At 49.6% G+C, this 20,105-nt stretch overlaps 5 protein-coding genes across 7 annotated transcripts; 1 reads left to right on the top strand and 4 right to left on the bottom strand.

The window, feature by feature from the left end:
• Nucleotides 1-1,017: 1,017 nt before the first annotated feature.
• On the top strand, nt 1,018-2,283 carry TERG_01174 (uncharacterized protein; the record flags this gene model as incomplete). The annotated part of the gene is made up of 1 exon (XM_003239144.1): nt 1,018-2,283. The coding sequence occupies one exon, from the start codon at nt 1,018-1,020 to the stop codon at nt 2,281-2,283; it is 1,266 nt and encodes a 421-aa protein (XP_003239192.1).
• A 399-nt stretch (nt 2,284-2,682) lies between these two features.
• TERG_01173 (uncharacterized protein) lies at nt 2,683-7,157 on the bottom strand (the record flags this gene model as incomplete). Its single annotated transcript, XM_003239143.1, has 2 exons — nt 2,683-6,417; nt 6,522-7,157. 2 exons carry the CDS (start codon nt 7,155-7,157, stop codon nt 2,683-2,685), a joined length of 4,371 nt encoding a protein of 1,456 aa, XP_003239191.1.
• A 1,314-nt stretch (nt 7,158-8,471) lies between these two features.
• On the bottom strand, nt 8,472-9,124 carry TERG_01172 (uncharacterized protein; the record flags this gene model as incomplete). Its single annotated transcript, XM_003239142.1, has 2 exons — nt 8,472-8,686; nt 8,803-9,124. 2 exons carry the CDS (start codon nt 9,122-9,124, stop codon nt 8,472-8,474), a joined length of 537 nt encoding a protein of 178 aa, XP_003239190.1.
• Nucleotides 9,125-9,997: 873 nt separating this feature from the next.
• TERG_01171 (uncharacterized protein) lies at nt 9,998-17,124 on the bottom strand (the record flags this gene model as incomplete). Of its 2 annotated transcripts, XM_047747719.1 has the most annotated exons (4): nt 9,998-10,500; nt 10,560-11,519; nt 11,577-16,865; nt 16,963-17,124. In XM_047747719.1, the coding sequence occupies 4 exons, from the start codon at nt 17,122-17,124 to the stop codon at nt 10,483-10,485; spliced, it is 6,429 nt and encodes a 2,142-aa protein (XP_047603683.1). In that variant the 3' UTR covers nt 9,998-10,482. The 2 variants fall into 2 exon arrangements, with proteins under 2 accessions (XP_047603683.1, XP_003239189.1); XM_003239141.2 differs by having other exon boundaries at nt 9,998-11,519.
• Nucleotides 17,125-18,098: 974 nt separating this feature from the next.
• Nucleotides 18,099-20,083, bottom strand: TERG_01170 (uncharacterized protein; the record flags this gene model as incomplete). Of its 2 annotated transcripts, XM_003239140.1 has the most annotated exons (3): nt 18,099-19,486; nt 19,571-19,792; nt 19,921-20,083. In XM_003239140.1, 3 exons carry the CDS (start codon nt 20,081-20,083, stop codon nt 18,099-18,101), a joined length of 1,773 nt encoding a protein of 590 aa, XP_003239188.1. The 2 variants fall into 2 exon arrangements, with proteins under 2 accessions (XP_003239188.1, XP_047605353.1); XM_047749252.1 differs by lacking the exons at nt 19,571-19,792; nt 19,921-20,083 and having other exon boundaries at nt 18,099-19,457.
• Nucleotides 20,084-20,105: the final 22 nt, after the last annotated feature.

The raw sequence follows: 20,105 nt of genomic DNA, 5'->3' as shown, positions 1-20,105 counted from the left end.
GTCCCCGCCGTCGCCTCTTCGAATCAGACAGCCAGAGTGACGGACGGCTCCGTGACTGGGGCTCTTGAGGACATCCGATTCTGGCCCTTCCCTGCGATAAGGCTGACCCCCCCCCGGCCTCCTTTTTGCTTCTTCTTCTTCTTCTTCTTCTTCCACCAGCATCTCTCGACCGCCAGCCAGCCGTGGGACGAGCCAACCAACGGCGACAGACAAGACGACGGCGAGAGACACACTAGCCGGGGACTAACGAGGGCCAAACCAGGGATCGCAGTCGCCCGCCTGGCCTGTCGGATGCCTGCGCCGGCCTCTATCAAAGGGTGGCTGCCTGCTGCCTGCTGCCTGCCTGCGCCGTCCCCTTGACCGCGGCGGCCACAACGGCACGTCTGACGAAGGGAAGCGTTATGAGATATAAGGACGGACTGCGGCCCCGTCTCGCCCGCTTCACTTCCTGCTAGCTAACAAAGACGCAGGTTGAGACAGGCACGAAGACCAGCAGAGGAAAACGACCGAGACGCCGCGCTGCCCTACTCCACAGCGGAGGACAGAGGGACACAACCCAGAGCCCACTTCGTCTGCCCATTTGCCGCTGCTGGGATCCAGGGCAGACGCAGCCAGCAGAGAAGAGACTCACACCGGACGGGCCTTGTCTGGCTCCTGGATGCGCCCTTCTTGACCTTGCCCTTCTTGACCTTGCCCTTCTTGACCTTGCCCTGGTGCCGGCCGCGGTCTCGGCTTAGAGAAACTCTGGCCTGCTTGCTTTTTCCTTTGCCCTGGCTTGGTTTGCACCGCCCGGCTGTCTTTTTCCCATATCTGATGCGCCGGAGATTTGATATATAACCATCTATACACCCCCTCCCCGTCGCCGGACAGAACTCCCACCATATCCGATAAGTCATAAGAAAGGCAGAGGAAGACGATATAACCCACCGAAAAAGGAGGACGAGAAAGGCCATACGACACCACAATCGGTCGATCGACTTGGAAACCGGCAGCAGTAGCAGTAGCAGCGCTACCAGCATGTTTGAGGGCTTCTCGTTCCCGGCTCCTGCGCTGCCTGCGGTGCAGCCCGAGATCGATAGCCTGCAGTTCCAGTGCGACAGCAACCTGGTTTCACCTCTGTCGTCGCGGTGTCCTTCGCCCCGGCTGCCGTCGCCGTTGAATTCGCGGGACTTTCCTCGTCTCAACCGCCGGTTGAGGCAGTTCCCTCACTATCACCATCATCACCATCACCACCAGCAGCAGCACCTCGGCCCTGCTCCCACGTCCATTCCAGCAGAGTACTCGGCAGAGCGCAGCCAGCGGTTCTCTATCGGCTCCCTGACGAAGCAGCTGCATGCTCACTCGCTCGAAACCGGCAGCGGCCACGACGGCGGCAGCGACAGCGACGACGGCGGGCGGTGGCTGCCCATAACCCCCCCACGGTGCTCGACCGATGCCCAATATCAGAACTTCGCCCTGCTGGATGCGCTGCCTGCTCAGTCAACAACGGAGAACGACCTGGTCAGGTTGTCGTCGCCGTTCTATCCTCCGCTTCTAGACTCCACTGCCTCGCCTCCTCCGAGTCCCCGAGGCGCCCATGTCATCGACCATGGCCATGATCGTGAGCATGGCAAACTGCCTTTGCAAGATCAAGATAAATCCTCCGAGATATTCTACCCCTCCATGCCCCACAGCCGATCAAGCATTGTCGATAATGGTGATAGCATCAATAATATCAATAATATCGAAGATGCTGACCGGCCAGGCGACGTGCGGTACCAGCGTGAGAAGTTCTCGATGCTGCAGTGCGCCTCCTCCTCCATCGCCGACACTGTCCGTCTCGCCCTTCTACTAGACGGTGGTGTCGACTGTTCCCCGGATTGTCGTCGATCTTCATACGCAGCAGCAGCAGCGGCAGCATCAGTAGCTCCTGGCGAGTCTTGCGATGCAGCCGCGGGCTATCTCAGCGACGATCAGCACCCCAGCTCCCTCCCGCCGTCCCGCACACCTTCGAGAAGACGGCTGCTGAAGCAAAAACACCCTAATAATGACAACCATGCCCACACCCCTCTGGCCAGCGGGTGCGCAACCTCGAGTCGCTTCTCCGGCGCTGGCAGCAAGGGGAAGGTCGAGAAGTCGCAGCACCACGGCCACGGCCACAGCAGCACCGGTACATCAACACCCAACCCGAGTAGGAAGTTCGGCAAGTCGCAGTATGGTCTTCGGCGGAGGAGTCTACTGCTGGCCGCTGTCACGGCGGTTCTTGAACAGGAGGTGGCGGAGTCCAACAGGATGCAAGACTGAAAAGAAAAAAAGTGCTTATATAGAATAACCCAGTTCTCTTCTCTAATTCCTATACACCATAAACCCCCATAGCATGAAGACGGAGATACCCGAGTCCTAGTCTTAAGAGACTCCGTCGAACTACACAAGGCCATTTTGTAACCGATATGAACTCCAGATCCGATCTTGAATTATCAACTATTGCTTGCAGAGAAAACAGAAATCTAACAGTCAAAAAGGAAAGAAATGTAATTTGACAAAAGAAAAAAACAAGAAAAGGACAAGATAGAGAGGGAAACAAATCCAGGGGTAATAAACAAACAAAAAAAAAAAAATGGGAGAGAAGCCCAGAGATGGAAATTTAGGGGCACCAACATCATCGTCCCTCAACAAGACATATCATATCCCAACTCCTATCCCTCAAAGGGCGGTTAAACAAATGGTCAACACCACAAGCAGTGCAATAAGAGTAAATACCCCATAATAAATGGCCAACTGACTAGCCCAATACTTGTCCTTGACGTGAAACTCAGTAATGGCTCCGTTGGAACGCCAGCGGATCAGCTCGTCAGCCAACTTGCCCTCAAACCCAATATACGCAACCACAAACCATCCAAAGGGTACCAAAAGCGAAAAAATCATGATCAGCTGTCTTCCAATACGTCGTTGAGCACTCAAGTTGGTGCCTCCGTGGACTCCGGCCTGTTCTGCTGAGCCTAGAGCATCGACGTTTTGGTTCTGGTACTGTCGACGGGGCTGGGGTGTTAGACGCGGTGGCTCCGGGAAGACATGGCGGCCATAGGTAGAACAGTACGCGTCTGGCACGCTACCTGTTTCTTCGTCGATGGTAGCGAAGAAAGACGATGCTCCATTCACGGTGAATTGTTTTGCTGGCTGGCAGGTTGTCCATGGGGAGCGAACACAGGACTCGTGCAGAGATGGTGAATGGTTTGAGAGCACAACCGAAGCCGTTTCAATTCGGTCTAGGCGTTCACGGAGCAAGTCGTCTGGTTTGGGGCTCCGAAGCTTTCTTGCAGTGCTAGCACTTTGGCTACGCGTTGGAGGACGGCTGCTGCGCATAGCTGGTGGTGACATGGCAAAGATAGATCTGGGACTGGATACCCGTTCTCGCTCAGCAGGATGCTCGCGCTCGCCCATGTTGGAGTTGAAGTCGCGTCGATATTCGCCTCTAGATGAGGCTCGTGTGTCCGGCCGGGCAGAGAGAAGACGCTCGCCCGTGGTGGAGGTTGAGTTGTTCGTCAACGTGCGGTTGTGGCGGTGGTGATGGTAGTTCCGTGCCTTGTCGCGGGCAGCTCTGATAGACAGATACAGAGAACCAGGGGTATTTCTCGAAGTCGAGGTGACGCCGGATACAAGGCTGCTTAATGAGCTGACACGAGAACGAGCGGGTGTTGATCGATGGCAGACACGCGTAAGGGGCTCAAGCTCGATGTCTTCCTCAGTCGTACAGGAAGCCCGAGGTCCAAGTGAAGGTGTCTGTGGCCGAGCTGTTTGAGATGCAGACGAGGGAGTCACAGGCAAGGAATTTTTACTGTCAAAGATGTCAGTTGTTGTGATTTCATGTGTTGCTGAGTTGGATGTTGAATACTGATGGTGATGGGAAGGATAAGGGTGAGGTTGAGGGTGAGAATGGGAAGAGGAAGAGATGTTGCGGCTGTGAAGGGATGTTGCGTCCCTCACACCTCTGATAGTGGAGGAAAAAGGGGCAGAGTGAAAGGAGTGCTGCGACTTCATGCTGCTAAAGGCTGGTTTTGTCCACCATGCTGATGCTTCCATTGATGCTCGAGCTGGCAAAGGCCGCAAGCTTCTGATGGGACCAGAGCCATAGTGACCAGAATTGAATGGGTGGGCGTTGTTGATGTCCATATTGTTGTCATTATCATCTCGAAAGGTCAACTTACTGCTGCGAATCGCAGACACAAAGCCAGACTTCGAATCTCGCCCAGACTTTGCATGCCGCTCGCTTGGATGAATCTCGTTCAGGGATGGGGGAGTGGATTGGAAGGGGTTCGGGTGTGTGTCTCGAAGGGGGGACGGGTGGTGATATTGGGAGTACGAAGCCGCTCGCGGAGCAGGCTGTTGCGCAGTCGATGCCATCAGAGGCGGCACAGTCCTATACAGCAGTTCGGGGTCCCTAGGGTATTCGGACATCGAGTAAAGGTGTCGGGGAAAACTGGGGGCACTAATTTCAGGGAATCGACGTTGGCGAGTGGTATGCAACCAGCTGGGGCGGCGGAACCTAGGGGATCTATCACGGAATGGGAATCTCATTTCACTGCTTCCTTGGTGAGACGGGGAGGATATATCCATCAGGCTTCTGTTGGCCAAGGTCCCGGCGCTGGAGTAATTGGCCAAACTACTGCCTGACTCCAGGTTGGGTATTGGGATCCGGGACCTGGATCCAAACATCTGGCTCTCAGTAGCCGTCTCCCAATCTTTTTCGGATCCTCCCTCATCTGGCTCAATATCACTATCACCATCAAGTACAGAGCCAATACTCTGTTTGCCTTTATGCTTTGCCAATGTCGATATGCTTTGCTCTCGTTTCTTATTTGGCCGTGGACTTCCAAGGTGGGCATGAAAAAAGGGATGGTAGCTCTTGTTTTTATCTTTAGGCTCAAATGGCGCCGCAGACTTTGGCCGTTGAGGAGTCCGCAATGCCATCGACGATGAAGTATTCATGCTAAGTCTGTTGCTTGACGAGCTCTGGCTGCCCCCAGGGCCCAAATCCTCATGATAGGACCCCGCATTAGCCATCCTCTCGGTTTGAGAAAGAGAAAATTCTTGATTTGGCGGCCGTTGCAGGATAGAGGAAATTCCCTGCTGTCCCTGGTTATCTCCATGGTAAGGCAGAGATGACGTCGAGAGCCTTGGGAGGCCCATATGGCATATTTTGGAAGGAGAAGTTGCATCTGATGTTTGGGGTCGACACTCTGCACGATGATCAGCTTTACGATGTCGAGAACGAGATGACATTGGCCGAGAGAAGTTGGGACCAAATATGCTTGTTCGTTGCATGTTCTTAGGAAGGTTCTCGGAAGAAACTTGATCGGCTGTACCTGTGAGGATAAAAGATTTCCATTCCTCAAGCCGCTTGCTGTCGGTGAAAGAGAACGGGGATGACCGCACAGCTGGTGAATCATCGTGGTTGTCTTGGGGAACAATTTCATGGCTTTCATCACTAGCTTCCAGAGGGTGGATAGTAGTGACTTCCCGATGACCAGTAGAAAAGTGATGATGCGAGCAATTTGGTTGCGGAACCGTTAGAGCGGATGTTGCTTTAATGTGGCCCTCTACTTCATCAAGAGCTGAACCTGGCCTCGAGTTGGTTCTCCTATTGATTATATCGTTGATGATCTTTGGTTTCTCAATGCGGCCGCGAGCACCGTGCAAGTTTGGTTGGCGTCGATTCAGGAATGTGGAGATAATCGGGCGCAGACGAGGAGATCCAGGGGAAAGGAGGTCATTTGTGCCGTAAAGCCGACGCTTCAGAAGTTTGTTGGGCTTTCTTTGAGAATTGGATGGGCGGACGACTTCATCCACAGCTTCATCTACAGCTTCTGAAGCCGGATTGGTCTCTTCTAATGTGGGCTGTTCTGGGGTAGGCTCCGAGATCTCTGAGTCTGGATGATCAATATGGATTTCTTGCGAGGAAGAAGGCTCGACATCAGAGACCATAAATTGGTCATGTTGAGCTATGGTTTCATCGTGAGCCTGTGGTAAATGCTTATCACTATATGCCGTGGGGTTGGCCAGCCTATTTTTGCTAGACGACCCCGAAGTGATTGAAGAATAAGCGGTAGGAAGATCTTCAAACAAAGCACGAGGAGTACACCTCCTTTCGGGGCCCAAGGAAGCAGAGCGCCGGCGAAGCCTTGGGGGCGGTGATTTGGCTTCCTTGGGGATTTCGATGTCCATGTCTAAGGGAATTGGAGTTGGCATTTCAGTTTTTCTAGGGCTACCCGTCCCAGCCGAAGTTGGTGACAGAGAAGAGCCCGTATGCCTTCGAGGTGTCAATATCTCAAACGATACACCCTTATGACGAAGAGTCCTAGGCAGGGCAGATTCAGAAGCTGATTTGGTATGTGCTGTGAATCTTGTTGGTATCTGTCGAATAGAGTCGCGTATGGTTGTCTGGCGCGTCATTGTTAGTGAAATTGGGGGTAATCAGGAATATATCAAGACAGGAGATAAAGCTAGATAGCCATATATAAGAAATACTGATCAGACTTACTTACCAGGGTCCTATATTGGGATTTGTATTCTGCTGGTGCTTTATCTAGATGGTTTTGTGTCAATGTACTCTGTGGTGTTGCGCGTTCAAAATCCAGAAAAGTCCCATCTATAGGCGAAACTTCACAGCTGGTAGCAGTATTAGACGCGTTGTTATATCCAGAACTAAAGGTAAGATGCTCTAGCTCAAGGATAGGAGACACTGGTCGGCTTGGTTCAAAAGGAGAAGCAGATGCTGGGGGGGTTGCTGGTGGTGAAAGGGGGATGGTGTTCCCTTGTCTGTTGTTCAGGTTTGTAGTCTTTGGCTTCCTTTTCAACATCCTTCTCGGAACAGTAGTTGTTCCGTCCTGAGCATCAGGATGTGATAATTTCCTGCGATACTCATGCAGTGAGAGCTTCCCTGACATAGAACGGGTGTGGTGATGGGTTTGAACAGACACCAGGAGAGTCGGAGCAGGGCTAATCGGAGGCGAGGGAGACTGATATTGAGATGGAGACGTTGATGCTGACCCAATACGGAGAGGAGCCGGAACAAGAGATCTCCTCAAAGCAGGGTGAAGGTCAGCACCACCAGTGTGTTCATCCATCAGGAGCAGTGACTCCCAGGGAATTTGATTCGTCTCCAAGGCGATCCCGGCCATGGTTTCATGAATCAGCTGTCCCCGGGAGTTGAGGCGAGAGAGCCAGCTGGGAAAGTTTCAGAGATATTGTGAATAAAATCAAAGATAGCAAATGAATTATAGTAACCGGGTAGCCGAGCAGTGGTATGAGCTGCACAAATTGGGGTCGGTTTTGGCTCGAGATATATTGGCTTCGCCTTTGTGCCAACAGGTGTCAAACCTGGGTATCTCACTCGGTGGTGGAGGATAATGAATAGAACTCGGTTAAGCAAATATTGAATGTAATAGAAGAGCCGCAGACTATGTATGCTGTTTTGTATGTTCAAAGGTTAAGTGCCAAAGAAAGGAGAAGGAAGTATTACTGATTCAATGAAGGAGGGAGGAGACAATGGCCAGCCACAGTTGAACCCTTCTTGTAAAATATATTTGCAATAGTAATGGCCCAACAGCTAGATCCAAATGTGGAATATAACGATTGATATAAAAATCCGGCTGACTATTGCATAGAAGTTCAAACGATAGTGACTGCAGGGATATATTCATATGAAAAGCAAGTGATGAAAGGAAGCAAAAGATGAAGAATGCATCGATATACACAGGGTTAGCAGCAGGAGAAGCGCAAGAGACAAGACATTAAAGCTTCTAGCGAATCCCGCAAAAGCATGACCCTGCAACCTCTACTGCAGACCCGGGATTCTTCACACCCTCACACGGGAGAAGAGAGAAAAAAAAAATTTTTAAAAAAAAAAAAAAAAAAAAAAAAAAAAAAAAAAAAAAAACCAAAACAAAACAGAGATGCTCTGCAGAAAGGGAACAGCAGAGGCTATCCTCAAGTGGATGTATGGGACGGGGTTTCCTAGACCTTTAACGTAGCATCAATCATTCTTATTGATGAAATTTCTTTTGTGCGTGTCGTACCTGAGAGGTACCACACCACCCAGAACCGACACCCACCTAGTGGGCTTTGAGTTACCAGCCAGGCCTCTGGGATTTGTTATGGTATCCTTATTCGTTTTGCCTCAGGGAGTACGACAGCCATCGTCTGAGAGCTGTGAGTCGCTGGATGGAGCGCGGAAGTTGGGTATGAACTCGCCTGGCCTGGATGGCATCTCTTGAGGATGTGAGTGGAGAGCCAGAGACGCAGCGAAAAAAGCAACGAGTGGGAACAACCTGCTCGACTGTTAGCCAATCATGGGCCCAAACATCGATCTGCCTGGTACCAAGAGGAATCCCTCGCTGCGCATCGCAGCCACTTACAGGCCTGGATGATGCTTTTCGTCTCTGGGTGGACAAGGGGAGCCGGCAATGGGCAGCGTCGAGAGGCTGAGGCGGAAGTCAAGATTGCGATCGCAGGCGTCTCATGACCATCCTCGCTGCCGGCTGGCCCTCACCGGCACCGCGAGAAGAGAGGCGTCTCATTCCCGGGTCCTCCTCCTTGTCCGTCGACTTCTGCGTCGTCTTCGTCTTGCGGTTGTTCTGCCCTTTTCCCTTCCATGTCGTTGTTTTCGTCTTTTCTGGAGAGTTTTGAGGTTTCATCTCGGTCACATGACCTGCCTACTTCCAAGGTCGTCTCTTTAACTACATCTCGAAGACCGACGACGATGAAGAGAAGCCAAAGAAAAGCAAAAAGACGGCAGAGAGATCACAAAGGGAACACAAGGGGAACCAGGAGAAGCGGCTTTCGCTGCGGGATAACCAAGATTGACGTCCCACAAGCTCGCCATGGCCGCAGTTGTCATGGCCTGCCCCTGATCATATCCATGCTCTCCCATCACCAGCCAGCGACTCATGATCAGTTCCCGACCTCCTTCGCACACACCCATCATCCGCTCCCGAGCACGCTGGCGAGTGTCATATACACCGGGTCTTGACGCATGTCTTCGCACAAGTCCGAGATTCGATGGCCAGCAAGCTTCGTCTCCCGCCTTCTTTGCGTCAATCAATCCACACCTTGATAGCCGTGCATTCGATGCATCATGATTCCCCATAGCTGACCGATTTACCTTCCCACAGACTCAATGCATGCAATCAATCATATGAGGCACCAATGAGTCGCTGGTACTCCGTATCAAATGCCACTATCGTCTTCTCAGCCGTTCGTGCCATGTTTTGGGGAAGGATACAGTTCAAGGCTCCTCGCACTTAGCTGGTTTCCAGCCGGAAAGCCTTTTCGACATCTTGCCAGCCTACTCAAAGTGCCTTGTTCCATCACGGCAGCAAATGGCTGAGCTTCGAGTTAAGCCTCTATATGCAGGACCGTTAGTGTCACGGACGCTCGGATAAGAGGGCCTTCGATACTTTTCTCCCAGCCTAGCCCGCATCGTGGGGGAGGCTTAGCCCCTCCATGAGAAAATAGAGCTGAAGGGAAAAACATGTGAAGAAACTAAAGCGTACGGGCCATGAGGAGAATATGTCACTCCTAACCTCTTGTTATATGCACAAGTACATGTTGCTCCAGTGCATCGCCCTGGGATAAGCCGCATTAACCCACTCCCATAGCTCCTTAATGTGGCTGACCCTGCAGGTCGATATCTGCTTTCCGTCTATAAGAGCTGAGCATATTAGGAGGCACCTTTAACCGATCTATTTTACGCTCAACTGCCCCCATTTTAACGGGCATGCCGAATCCACCTTGACATCTGAAACCGTCCTACTTACAAACAACCATAGCTCCCCTGTGTAGAGGTAAACAGCCCGTTTGCAGCGTCGTAGTTATACTAACTATCCCAAACGCTTATTTGGATAAGCTACTTGAAGACCACAACAACAGTTTTTACATGTGAAAGAAGAGGATCATATAATGATAATGTAACATCGATATTTTTGTCTCAACTAAAATTGGGCGTGTACAAAACATCTACGGAGTACGGGCTGTCCGATTCTGATCAATCTGAGCTCTGCCAAGGGTACCCTTTTACACTCAAGAGTGTATTCATGGTAATGATAATCTTCCACTTATATACAATGCTAGATGCGAAGGACAGACAAACACATAATTTCAACAAAACGGCTAAGATATTAGTTAAACATCGAATAAAAAACAATCTCTGGCAATAGCCCGTATGCTAGATATGCGGAAACATAATAAAGGCAAATTGTGGCTCAAAAACTCCGGGGCACCCTCATATACTTTCATCATGCATGATTCATTCTGGAAAAGAAAATATAAGTGGAAAAGATAGACAAGGAAATATGAGATAAATAATGAAGGAAATTGATGCTCCATCGTAAGTCTTCATTCACATCTCGTTTAAAAATGAAATGATTGCCTCTCATCGCGCCAATAGATACCCAAACGCACGATGAATAGGAAAAATAAAATAAAAAAAGGAAACATGAGGTCGTATCAGAGAGATCGATATTTCTATATGTAATCCGTTAGTAACTGCAACTTAAGCAGTAACTAGGGGGTAAATCTCATACCTCATCTGCTCGTCTCTTATTCTCCGGATCCAATGTATTCCTAGCACCCAAGAGTGTCTTCCCAACTGCACCAGCTGCACTAATGGCTGGACCAAGTATAATGGTGGGCGCACTCCTGAGGGCTGCCCGTGCTGCTTCAGTGACATTCTCAGTCTCCATTATTTCTCCAGGTACAGCAATGATTGCATCTCGTGCAACACTCAGATCTCGCCCAAGTCCTGCATACGCTCCACGTAACCCTTGGATAACACCAACAGGCTGGTCTGCATAAAGAGATATTTGCTGCTTTGCCCCTACATCAATGGGCTCATCGTCTTCAGGATCCTCCCCAGATGATGGAGCACGATTCGCAGGCTGGGCAGGAGGGCCGTTGATGTAGCCCTCTGCTCCTTGAAGTACATTTTGCGTCCCAATTGCTAGCTTGGCTCCGATTTTGATAAGTTCACTTGTTGTGGTTTTGGCAAAGGCTGCCGCGCCTTTCTGAATGCCTCTGACAATTCGACCGTCTTTCTTGTATTCCCGAATAGGAATAAAAATAAGGTCTCTAACACCACTGCCGAGAGTTACCAGTGACTTGACAGGTGCTAGTCCAGATAGAACGCCGCTGAGTTGGTTATCGCGTACATCGGGTGTCCAGATATCATTCAGCATCTTTCCAAGCCTTTCAAACCCGGTAATACCATATAATATGACGTGGCGAAGGACCATATCTGCTTCATCAAGAACAAAAATATTCATCAGCTCTGTGGTTCTACCAGAGCGAAGAGCAGTATAATCAAGCCTCTTAGGTTTGAAGTCAAGCCGTATCGGTATAGGATTGATTTCTACCCGTTGTAGAAACGGCACATCGCCAGGAGCAGTCTCAGATTTGCTTGCTGACTCGTCTTTGAAGTCGAAAAACCGGGCCATAAAGTCAAGTGCATCATGGTCAACGTGAAGGCGCAGTGGTAGAACAGTTGCCTATATCGAGGTTAGATACTTGAATCGCATTTACAGATAGACAGCATTCACGCTTACCTTTAATATTATCTCAGAAGCTGCGAGATCCGCTACTGGTTTCACATTCAGAACTTCGACATGGACCATGCTTGTACCGATCTCTCTCTCGCCCATATCGTGCATGTATGTGGCAAATTTTCTCCACGTAGAAGTCGGCATATGATCGAATATTTCCAGATCGTGGATTCGAACGTCTATCGAGCTCTGAGTCTCTCCAGAATTAGCTGGGAAAACAACCACATCCGCAGAAACACCCTTCAGCTCAATTGTCATTTTGTGGTGTTGACTCCGGGCTAGGCGTAATTTTTCTCGTCTAGAAACCCCATCCTGTGTAGATGCACCAGTTATAGTTGAGGTGGTTGCATAGCTTCCAGTCTCGCTCAAACCATCGATATTCCGATTGATGTCACCGGTGAGATCCCGAGGATCCTTATTGGAGGGTATTTCAATATATACAGAGTTGAACAAGAAGTCGTCAATGGTAGGCTCCATTTCCTCCTCCATCTCTCGCGACAACCGTCTATTAGTTGCTCTAGCCCTTCTTTCGGCAGCTCGAGTTTGCAAGCTCTTCACCGATTTAGAGATGGTATCTCTAGTTCGCCACCAATCGTATCCATCATATAAATTCCATATGAGATGGACATCCCGAACCCTTAATCTCAAAGGGCTATTTTGCAGGTTGACTTCGTTTGAGAGATTGTATATGTTTCGAGATGCATCCCATCGATGGGCAGTGCCTCCAACCGCAGAATTCTTCGAGAAATGGTCTTCATCGAAGTTGAGCGCAGTATGTTCTGGGTGGACATGCGCTACTGAGTGCGTACTATTTGCCAACAGCTCATATCCTTCACCCGGAGCTTCTTCGGCTGATTTACCTGACTTAACACTAGCATGGAATGGGAAGAAGTCACTGATGTACCCTAGCTCAGCAGCCGATATTTCGTCAGACTCTTCTAGACCGTCATTTTCACTGCCGCTCTTTTTATTCGAATTGTAAGCGTCCAGGGTCTCCGCAGCGAATGATTGTAGCAAGTTGCTGATTGGCATAACCTCTGTCCTATATTTGACAGCTTCGCTTGGAGGCGCAGGTGGTGATAGCCCACTTAGAAGAGCTATAAGGGATTGAGTAGAGTCGGCACAGGTCTCAAGTATCAGTAAGTCGTCTCTCACTTCCACGTCGAGTGACTTTTGACCGTCAGATGCCAGCTGCATGATTTTGACATGTATTTGAGCGGATGAAGTTTCACAAACAGAAACATAGCCTCTCTCCTCTAGATATTGAACTTGAGGACTCAAACTGGTAGACCTCTTACGCCGGCCGTTCGATCTAGTTTCTTCTTCCGACTCTACCTTGTCCACTATCATCATTGACGCTTTGGCTACTTTCAAAGTGGCTTCAGAACGAAGTTCCTGCTGCATGCATCCAAAGAATTCGACATTTGTCAACACCACGTAGCCTTTGGCAGGAGAATTTCGAGGAGTCAAGCCTATGAGACAGTCTTTCAAAGTAACGGAGAGGCGAATTGGAGAGGTAGTGCCAGGGGAGGTATCTGCAGCAGCTGAGCCCTGCATCGAAGTCTCAAGTTCAGTTGCAGGCTGTTCTGGTAACTCGGCAAAGTTGAGCACTGACTGTGCTATGTTGGTTGCTATGCCCTCTGTGGTTGCTTCATCCTCTTGAAGATCCATTAGGGTCATGATGGACTCAGCTATGTATTCAACACGAGTATTGAAAAGTTTCAGCTTGATAGCGGGCTCTAGTTCATCCGCTATATATCTCACCATAAACATGGGCAGCTCGCTCTCAGATTTCCTTTCCCCAGGCTTACGGAGAACAGCTGGTCCGAGGAGCTCCTCCATTTCGTTCCGCAAAACGGTTGCGGTCGAAACCCGGGAAGCAATCAAAGACGGAAAGCTGACATACCCAACTTCTGCATTGTGTGACTGAAGTCTGAATTTACCAACCTTGCCACCAACAGTAATATTCACCTCAAGCTCTCTGACCAGTGCTAAGGCAAGCATACCAGGCCTATCGTCTTCGGGGAGGTATTTGGCAACTCTGGCAAGTTTCGATGCGTCCTCTGCAAGTGATGATAAAGGCCGCAAGGCAGAAAGGGAGTAAACGTTGGCAGTTAATCCCCCAACAGTTAAACGAAGAACTGACCCTTGCCTACGTTGTCGAAGCAATGTATCAATCATGATATCGTCCTCTTCGTCGTACTTACTCTTAGACGGGGCTAAAAGAGTCAATAGTCGATCTAGGTCTGATTCTTTCGGGGTAAACAGGAACTCAAAGCGGACATTATCCAGCGCCACAAGAGCAGGCGAGCAGTTCTGAATGTTAATGTTATAATGGTAAAAATGAGGGCCAGTTGCCCTAACCCTGTCAACTTGAACTGCAATACCCTCCGACCTTTTGACTAATTTCACCGCTGAGGTTTCCAACTTCGCTCTACATTGCTCTCCAAGAACGTGGATGACAACCCCGCCGATTCGTGAATCCAGCTTCCATGCAGCTGAGTCGGCGGTAGAAGGCGGCTCTTTAGGGGCATTAGGCGTTTGCTCAAATCGAACCGCGCGCGGCTTACTGCCAGGTTCTTGGGGCCCACCAGTGGCTGTTGTAGCAGAAGCGATGGAGTTACCAAGTTCAAAGATGGTGCTTAAGCCTCCTAGCCAAGTGAGCGTTTCATCCAGTCTCTGGAGGTTGACAGTCATATGCAAGGGAAGGGTATTGATGGTAAGCCGAGAACCTTGAGAATTTTTGACTGCGCTGATAATAATATCGCTAGAGCTAGACAAGATGTCTCGCGTGGATTCCCGCATTTTCAAGCCTTCATCAAAAGAAAGAAGATCTTCAGATAAGTGGCTGATCTTGAATTTATTAGCTGTGAGGCGTGTTTTCATGATATGAGGTGCAGTTAGTGACCTGAATGCGATGCCTGTGATAGTAACTTGGAGTAAAGCATCTTCGGGGTCGGTTAGAGTGTTGGACGCTGAGTTTGATATCCATGGCAAATAAGAGCAACCAGGAAGATGCTCTAACAATTTCAAGGAACAATTCGAGACATCAACAATAATAGGAATTAGTTGTCTTTCATTGGTAGCGGAATCCAATGCCTTGTCGTGCGCAGGTGTGGAGTTCAACGACTGAGCAAGATTCTGGCCTACCTTCACCAAGAGCCATCCACAGGCAATATCAAAGCTGATCTGGATGGAGGATACACTAATTTCTACAGCAGCCTCCTTTTGCATATTCTTCAAAATATCACTGTCATCCTCAGGGCCAGCACCACCGGTCTGCTGCCCAGACACGGTCGAGCTTGATGAAACGGAGTCCTGGCGACTCCTATCAGCAAACCGTATTCTTGGAGAACCGGTAGCCACTGAAGATTGGCCTGGAGCCAAATTTGACTCGCGCATGCGCTGGATAGGATCAACCCGTGCCTCAGGAGATAGCTCCTGCGGCGGGTCTCCGCCCATTGGGGGTAACCAGACCATAATTTTGTCAATTTCTAAGATATTCTTGACAACATCGGAAGCTGGATCAACCAAACGTGGACGAGATCGTTCAGCGTATGATCTGCCAATGTCAGGTACGTCCTTATTACCAACGTCCCCGACGGACGAAGAACTAAGGACAGTGCTTCCAGTAGGTGTAGCACCGGATTGGTCTTCGTTATCCTGAAAGAGGTGTTCATGGCCATCGTCAATGATAACCTTCTTTTCCTCAATGATGCTTTCTGAGCCATGGTCACTCCAAGCACCAGGCATGTGACCGATCAACTTGGACTCTACGCCATCCTTCATAGCACTTTGGTACATACTGCGAGCTTCTTCGTGAGTGAATATTTTTGACTCGGAGAGCTCATCCCGGTGCGAGAGTTCTGAGTCGTTTGCGCTTGATGTAGAAGACCGACGATCTGGTGAGGCAGCCCCTGATTCTTGTGGGATAAAATTGTCCTCCTGGTTGTCATCTGAGAAAATGTTGGGGTTCACAGCAGCAGTTGGTGTTGATGGTTCTTTCTCTTCCCCTTCGTCATCACTCTGGCAAGAATGGAATGATTGTGTGGACACTGACATAGACAAAGCAGAAGAATTATGGCCAGAAACCTGTAGACCGTCTTCATAAGAGCCAATATCGGGTATTGATTGCTGCTCTGGGAGGTCCGCTATGGAGTCTGCCATATCGACGGTGAGTCTAGGGGTGTCTGAAGTTGAGTCCATCAAGTTATTTGAAATTCTTGACTCGAGGGCTTCATTCAGAGAAGCATTAATTCCATCTTCTCCCAGCTGTATATGAGGCAATCCCGGAGCCTGCGCATGGGGTTCGATCCGGTATTCCGGCTCATATTCTTCATCAGTGTCTGCATCGTCGAATCTCCCGTCATTTGATGAAGAGACCGATTTTTCTAAAATTCGTGACTGCTCAAGAGGTCCCGGCTGTTCAAGGGGATCATCAAGTAGGGATGACGACTTTAGGGCTCCAGATTGAGCCAAGGGATTGTCATACCCAAAGCTCGATGCTTGCGACGACTGACTCTTCATTGACTCTTGTTTTGTCAAACTTGCTCTAGAAATAAGAGATGCCATGCCTGGAGGAGCAAAGCGAGAGTAGTTTGAGAATAGAGTCTCATCGGAGACCAATAAGGCATGGAGCTGGGAGAAGACTATCAGTCGTTTTCCTGTCTTGAGGGCAGGATCCTGCGATTCAGGCGGTGCAACGCCATCGATCGAAACCTCGCCCAGTCTCATTATAGCAGTCATAGGCTTCATCTTTATGGAAGATGAAGGCTTCTGGAAGGCATCCTGCTGCACCTCCATGATCACTCTAACGGAAACATCTCTGATGTTAAATCGTAATCGATCTACTACCCCTTTGATGAAGCCAGCAACGAAAGTGGGCAATGTAACTCCATCATGTAGCCCAAGAGCAGATTCCTCGGATCCATCATCACTGAGGACGTCTGACTGGCTGATATAGTGAGAGGACTGCGATGTTAACGCCGCCTCGAGTTCAGCCGTTTCTTCGACCGGTTCAGATTCCAAGAACGACTGTGCAATATCAGTGGTAGACGGCAATATTTTCTCATGGTCACCTTGACCAGACTCCTTGTCGCCATCGTTTGCCTTCCGCCCTTGTCTTTTGCTACCTGGCTTAGTCGGTGTGTGTTTTAGGTCAAGGTGGATGCCTTCACTCTCGATAATGATACTGCTAGCATAGATATCCGCGGGTATAGTCACACGAGCAATCGAAACACAGGCTTTGGTTATTTCGAACTCCGGTGGGAGCTGTAAGGTCTTCGCAAGATTCTAAGGATTGCATGCCCGGGTCAGTCATCGTGCACAGGCATCCAAGATAACAACCACATCCCAGCAATACTGCCAAAATATACAGCTGTTCACATACCTCTAGCCGCAAGCCAACATCCCTTAATTCAAAGGTACTCCGTTGACCCCATGTTATACCCAGGCTGTCCAAGTCCAACGCATCGGTATCGACGATCTCCAGCCGAGAAAGCGCATATCTGAGAAGGCGTTTCTGGAAGAACGAAGGGATAAAGTACGACATAGTTCGGTTCTTTACCGAAATATTTCTCCTATCGAGGCCTTCTTATGCTGACGGCTCATACAACACTTGCTAGAAGGCCGTCTGCATGATTGCCGAAGAGAGACAGAGAGAGGGAGAAGAGGGGGATACAGTTCGATAAGAGGGTAGAGCGTCCCCAGGCTGTCCTGGAGCGAGCTATATCCCGACCGTCGCCCTCGCAAAAGACTAGTCTGGTAGGTCTAGGTGAGTGGTGTAAGGAGGAGATAGGCTGGTAGATATGCAGCAACAATAGATGTGAGCCGTAGATGCGGACCTTGAGGCTCAACAAATAAATAGTTATACAGAGAAACAGCCCAGCGATCAAGCAAGCAGCATCAAGCAAGCTCAAGCAAAATAAGAGAATAGTCAAAGCAAGCCACAGAAGACAAGGCTTGAGATCTGTTATTAGGATGAAAGGGCTAAAAGGCCTCCCGAGACAGGCACTTGACACAGCGAACAAAGTAGAGACAAAAGGATAAACCGGGGGAACGATGGGTCAGTCAAGAGGCGCTGCCATGGGGGATTTTAACTACTGGCTAAAAGAAGAGACGGAAACGACGGGAGAAACAAAACGCTGCCACGTCTGCCACCTGCTGGAGCTGCTTGCTGTGAGGCTACAGGCATGATTTGCCATGAGCGATGCCGTGGACTGCAAACTAGCGCTTCAGATATGACGGAGTTGACTCTTTTTACGCCGTCGTGCAGCTTAGACTGGCTGCGGCTAGTGGTGCTGACTAAGTCGTTGCCCTCTCGACCGGCGATGCGAGGCGTGATCAGGGCAGCCAAACAGAGCAAACAGCGCTAGATGACCGGCTCAGGCGACGTGGAAGAAGGCAAATGAGGATGGATGATGATGCTGCTGCTCCGTAGTTAGTTATAGGTCCCTATATAGCCTCATCTATGCAGTGTGTTTTAGTCGCAAGACAACAAAAATGAAAGAAGCAAATGGTAAATCTCTAGTCGTCGCTTGGAGGAATGTCGGCGCCAAACTCGAGAACCACCCACTGACAAAACTGCTCAAATTCGATGTGCCAGTTGCGTATGTGCTCGCTCTTCCGGCCCGTTCCAGCTATACCTCGTTTGATATCTGCAAGCCAGGCCGAGTTGTCCTGGTCCTCGAAGCAGCTCCATCTGAGCGAGTTCTCGGCCATGGTAGCAAGGCCCGAGAGACCAACGTTTTCCAGGCCGTTTAGTACTTGACAGAAGTCATGGGTAAGTCCGTTTTTGCCGTGGCCGAGCATCGATGGATCATCGTTGCACAGTGACACAGCTACGCCTCTAGCCAACAGGGCTGGAAGCGGGTGTGACATGATGGAGCTAGTGAACCGCAACACCTCGTTCGAGATCGGACAGCACTCGACCATAATCTTCTTCTCTTTTACCAGGTCTATGAGCAGAGGATGCTTGTAGAGAGAGAACGCATGGCCGATACGGCGTGTGCCTAGGAGAATTGCATCGTACAGATTTGAGTCTGTCTCGTCGCCGTCTCCCAGACACTCTCCTGCATGGAACATGAAAGGGATCTCGACTCCCTCCACAGCACACTGTTTTTTGAACCAGAATAGGACAGGGATCATGTCCACCAGCGACCTCCCATCATCTTCACGCCCAACCAGGTCGAAGCCGCAGATGAGCTCGGGGAACTGCAGCTTGGTGAGTATACACTCTTTCATGCTCTCCACAATATCACGGTTTGGATGGCTTCGCATAGTCGTCCATATCATCCGGGCGCCGTGAAACCCCTTACCGGCTTCTGAGGCTTTGAACCTTTCGATCTCTTCTCCAAACGCTTCGAATATCGACTCAAAATTGAAGTCGGGCTCCTCACACTTATCACGGCGATATTCGAATCCAAAGGCTAGTCGGAATTCAACGTATCGAATGCCGTCTTCGTTTAACTCTGCCAGCATATGCTTGAGACATGCTCGAAATATCGGTTCATAGTAGAGTATCGCATCTACTACCTGGAATTTTTGATCAAGTACTTCCCAGATAGCTGCACATCCATGGTGATGATTCAGGGATGTCTCCTTCTCAATAGTACACCTCCCCTTAAGCCAATCGCTGAATCCCCTAACTCCCCCATCTGGGAATGTTTCGGCAGCCTCTTTAACGGGAACGAACAGTTGTGGTTTATACGTTGGACTCCAGATGCCCGATGCGCTAGTTTCAGACGCAACATTTTGTGCTTCGGAAAAATACTGAAATCGTAGTGGAGAAAGTAAGAGGCTCTCTCCTATTAATGGCCGGTCCGATGCAATGTGAATGCCAGGGAGAGATAACACTTGGTTTACCAGTACATCCAAATCAACCATTGCTTCGAGATGGCCATGTAGTAAAGCTCCTTTTGACAGAGAATTAGCCGACGTCTATATGCTATTTCACTGCCCCATGTGTACGATCTGGTTACTATGGTGCCGCAACTCACCTTTTGGCATCCTTTTAACTATCTTCCATAAATCTGTTCCTTCCATCTTATCCTTAGCTAGCCGGAACATCATTCCTGGGTAAAGCACCGTATCCTGGGTCTTTGCTAGATTCTCCTCCTCCACCTTATTCCAGACAGTCTTTAACTCCCTGTCTCGAATATGTGAGATAATTCGGCATGCTTCCTTTGTAGAGGCTGACATGCACTTTTGAAAATGAGCATCTATAGCAAACAGTGTCAGATATAAGCCTAAATTTCTAGATCATTTGCAACTCGAGCGCTTAGGATATATTTTCCATTCAATAATGCCCTGAACAGAATATTTGGAGTCTGATAAACCTAGAACTCACCATGCCTCTGCTTCTTTTCCTCCTGGATCAAGGCATTCCTCCCTTGTAAATACTTTTGGATAAACTGGTCTTCAAACTGGGGTATTCCTTCTTCTACTTCCCAGGCAGCAACTTCATCCTGGCTCCCTTCCCCTTTAGTTTTGGCATTGAGAGGCGGTTCCATTCTATCTTTTAGTGATTAGTCG

Source organism: Trichophyton rubrum, assembly GCF_000151425.1.
Source record: "Trichophyton rubrum CBS 118892 genomic scaffold supercont2.1, whole genome shotgun sequence".
Taxonomy (NCBI): domain Eukaryota; kingdom Fungi; phylum Ascomycota; class Eurotiomycetes; order Onygenales; family Arthrodermataceae; genus Trichophyton; species Trichophyton rubrum.
This window is presented reverse-complemented; position numbering and strand designations above follow the sequence as displayed.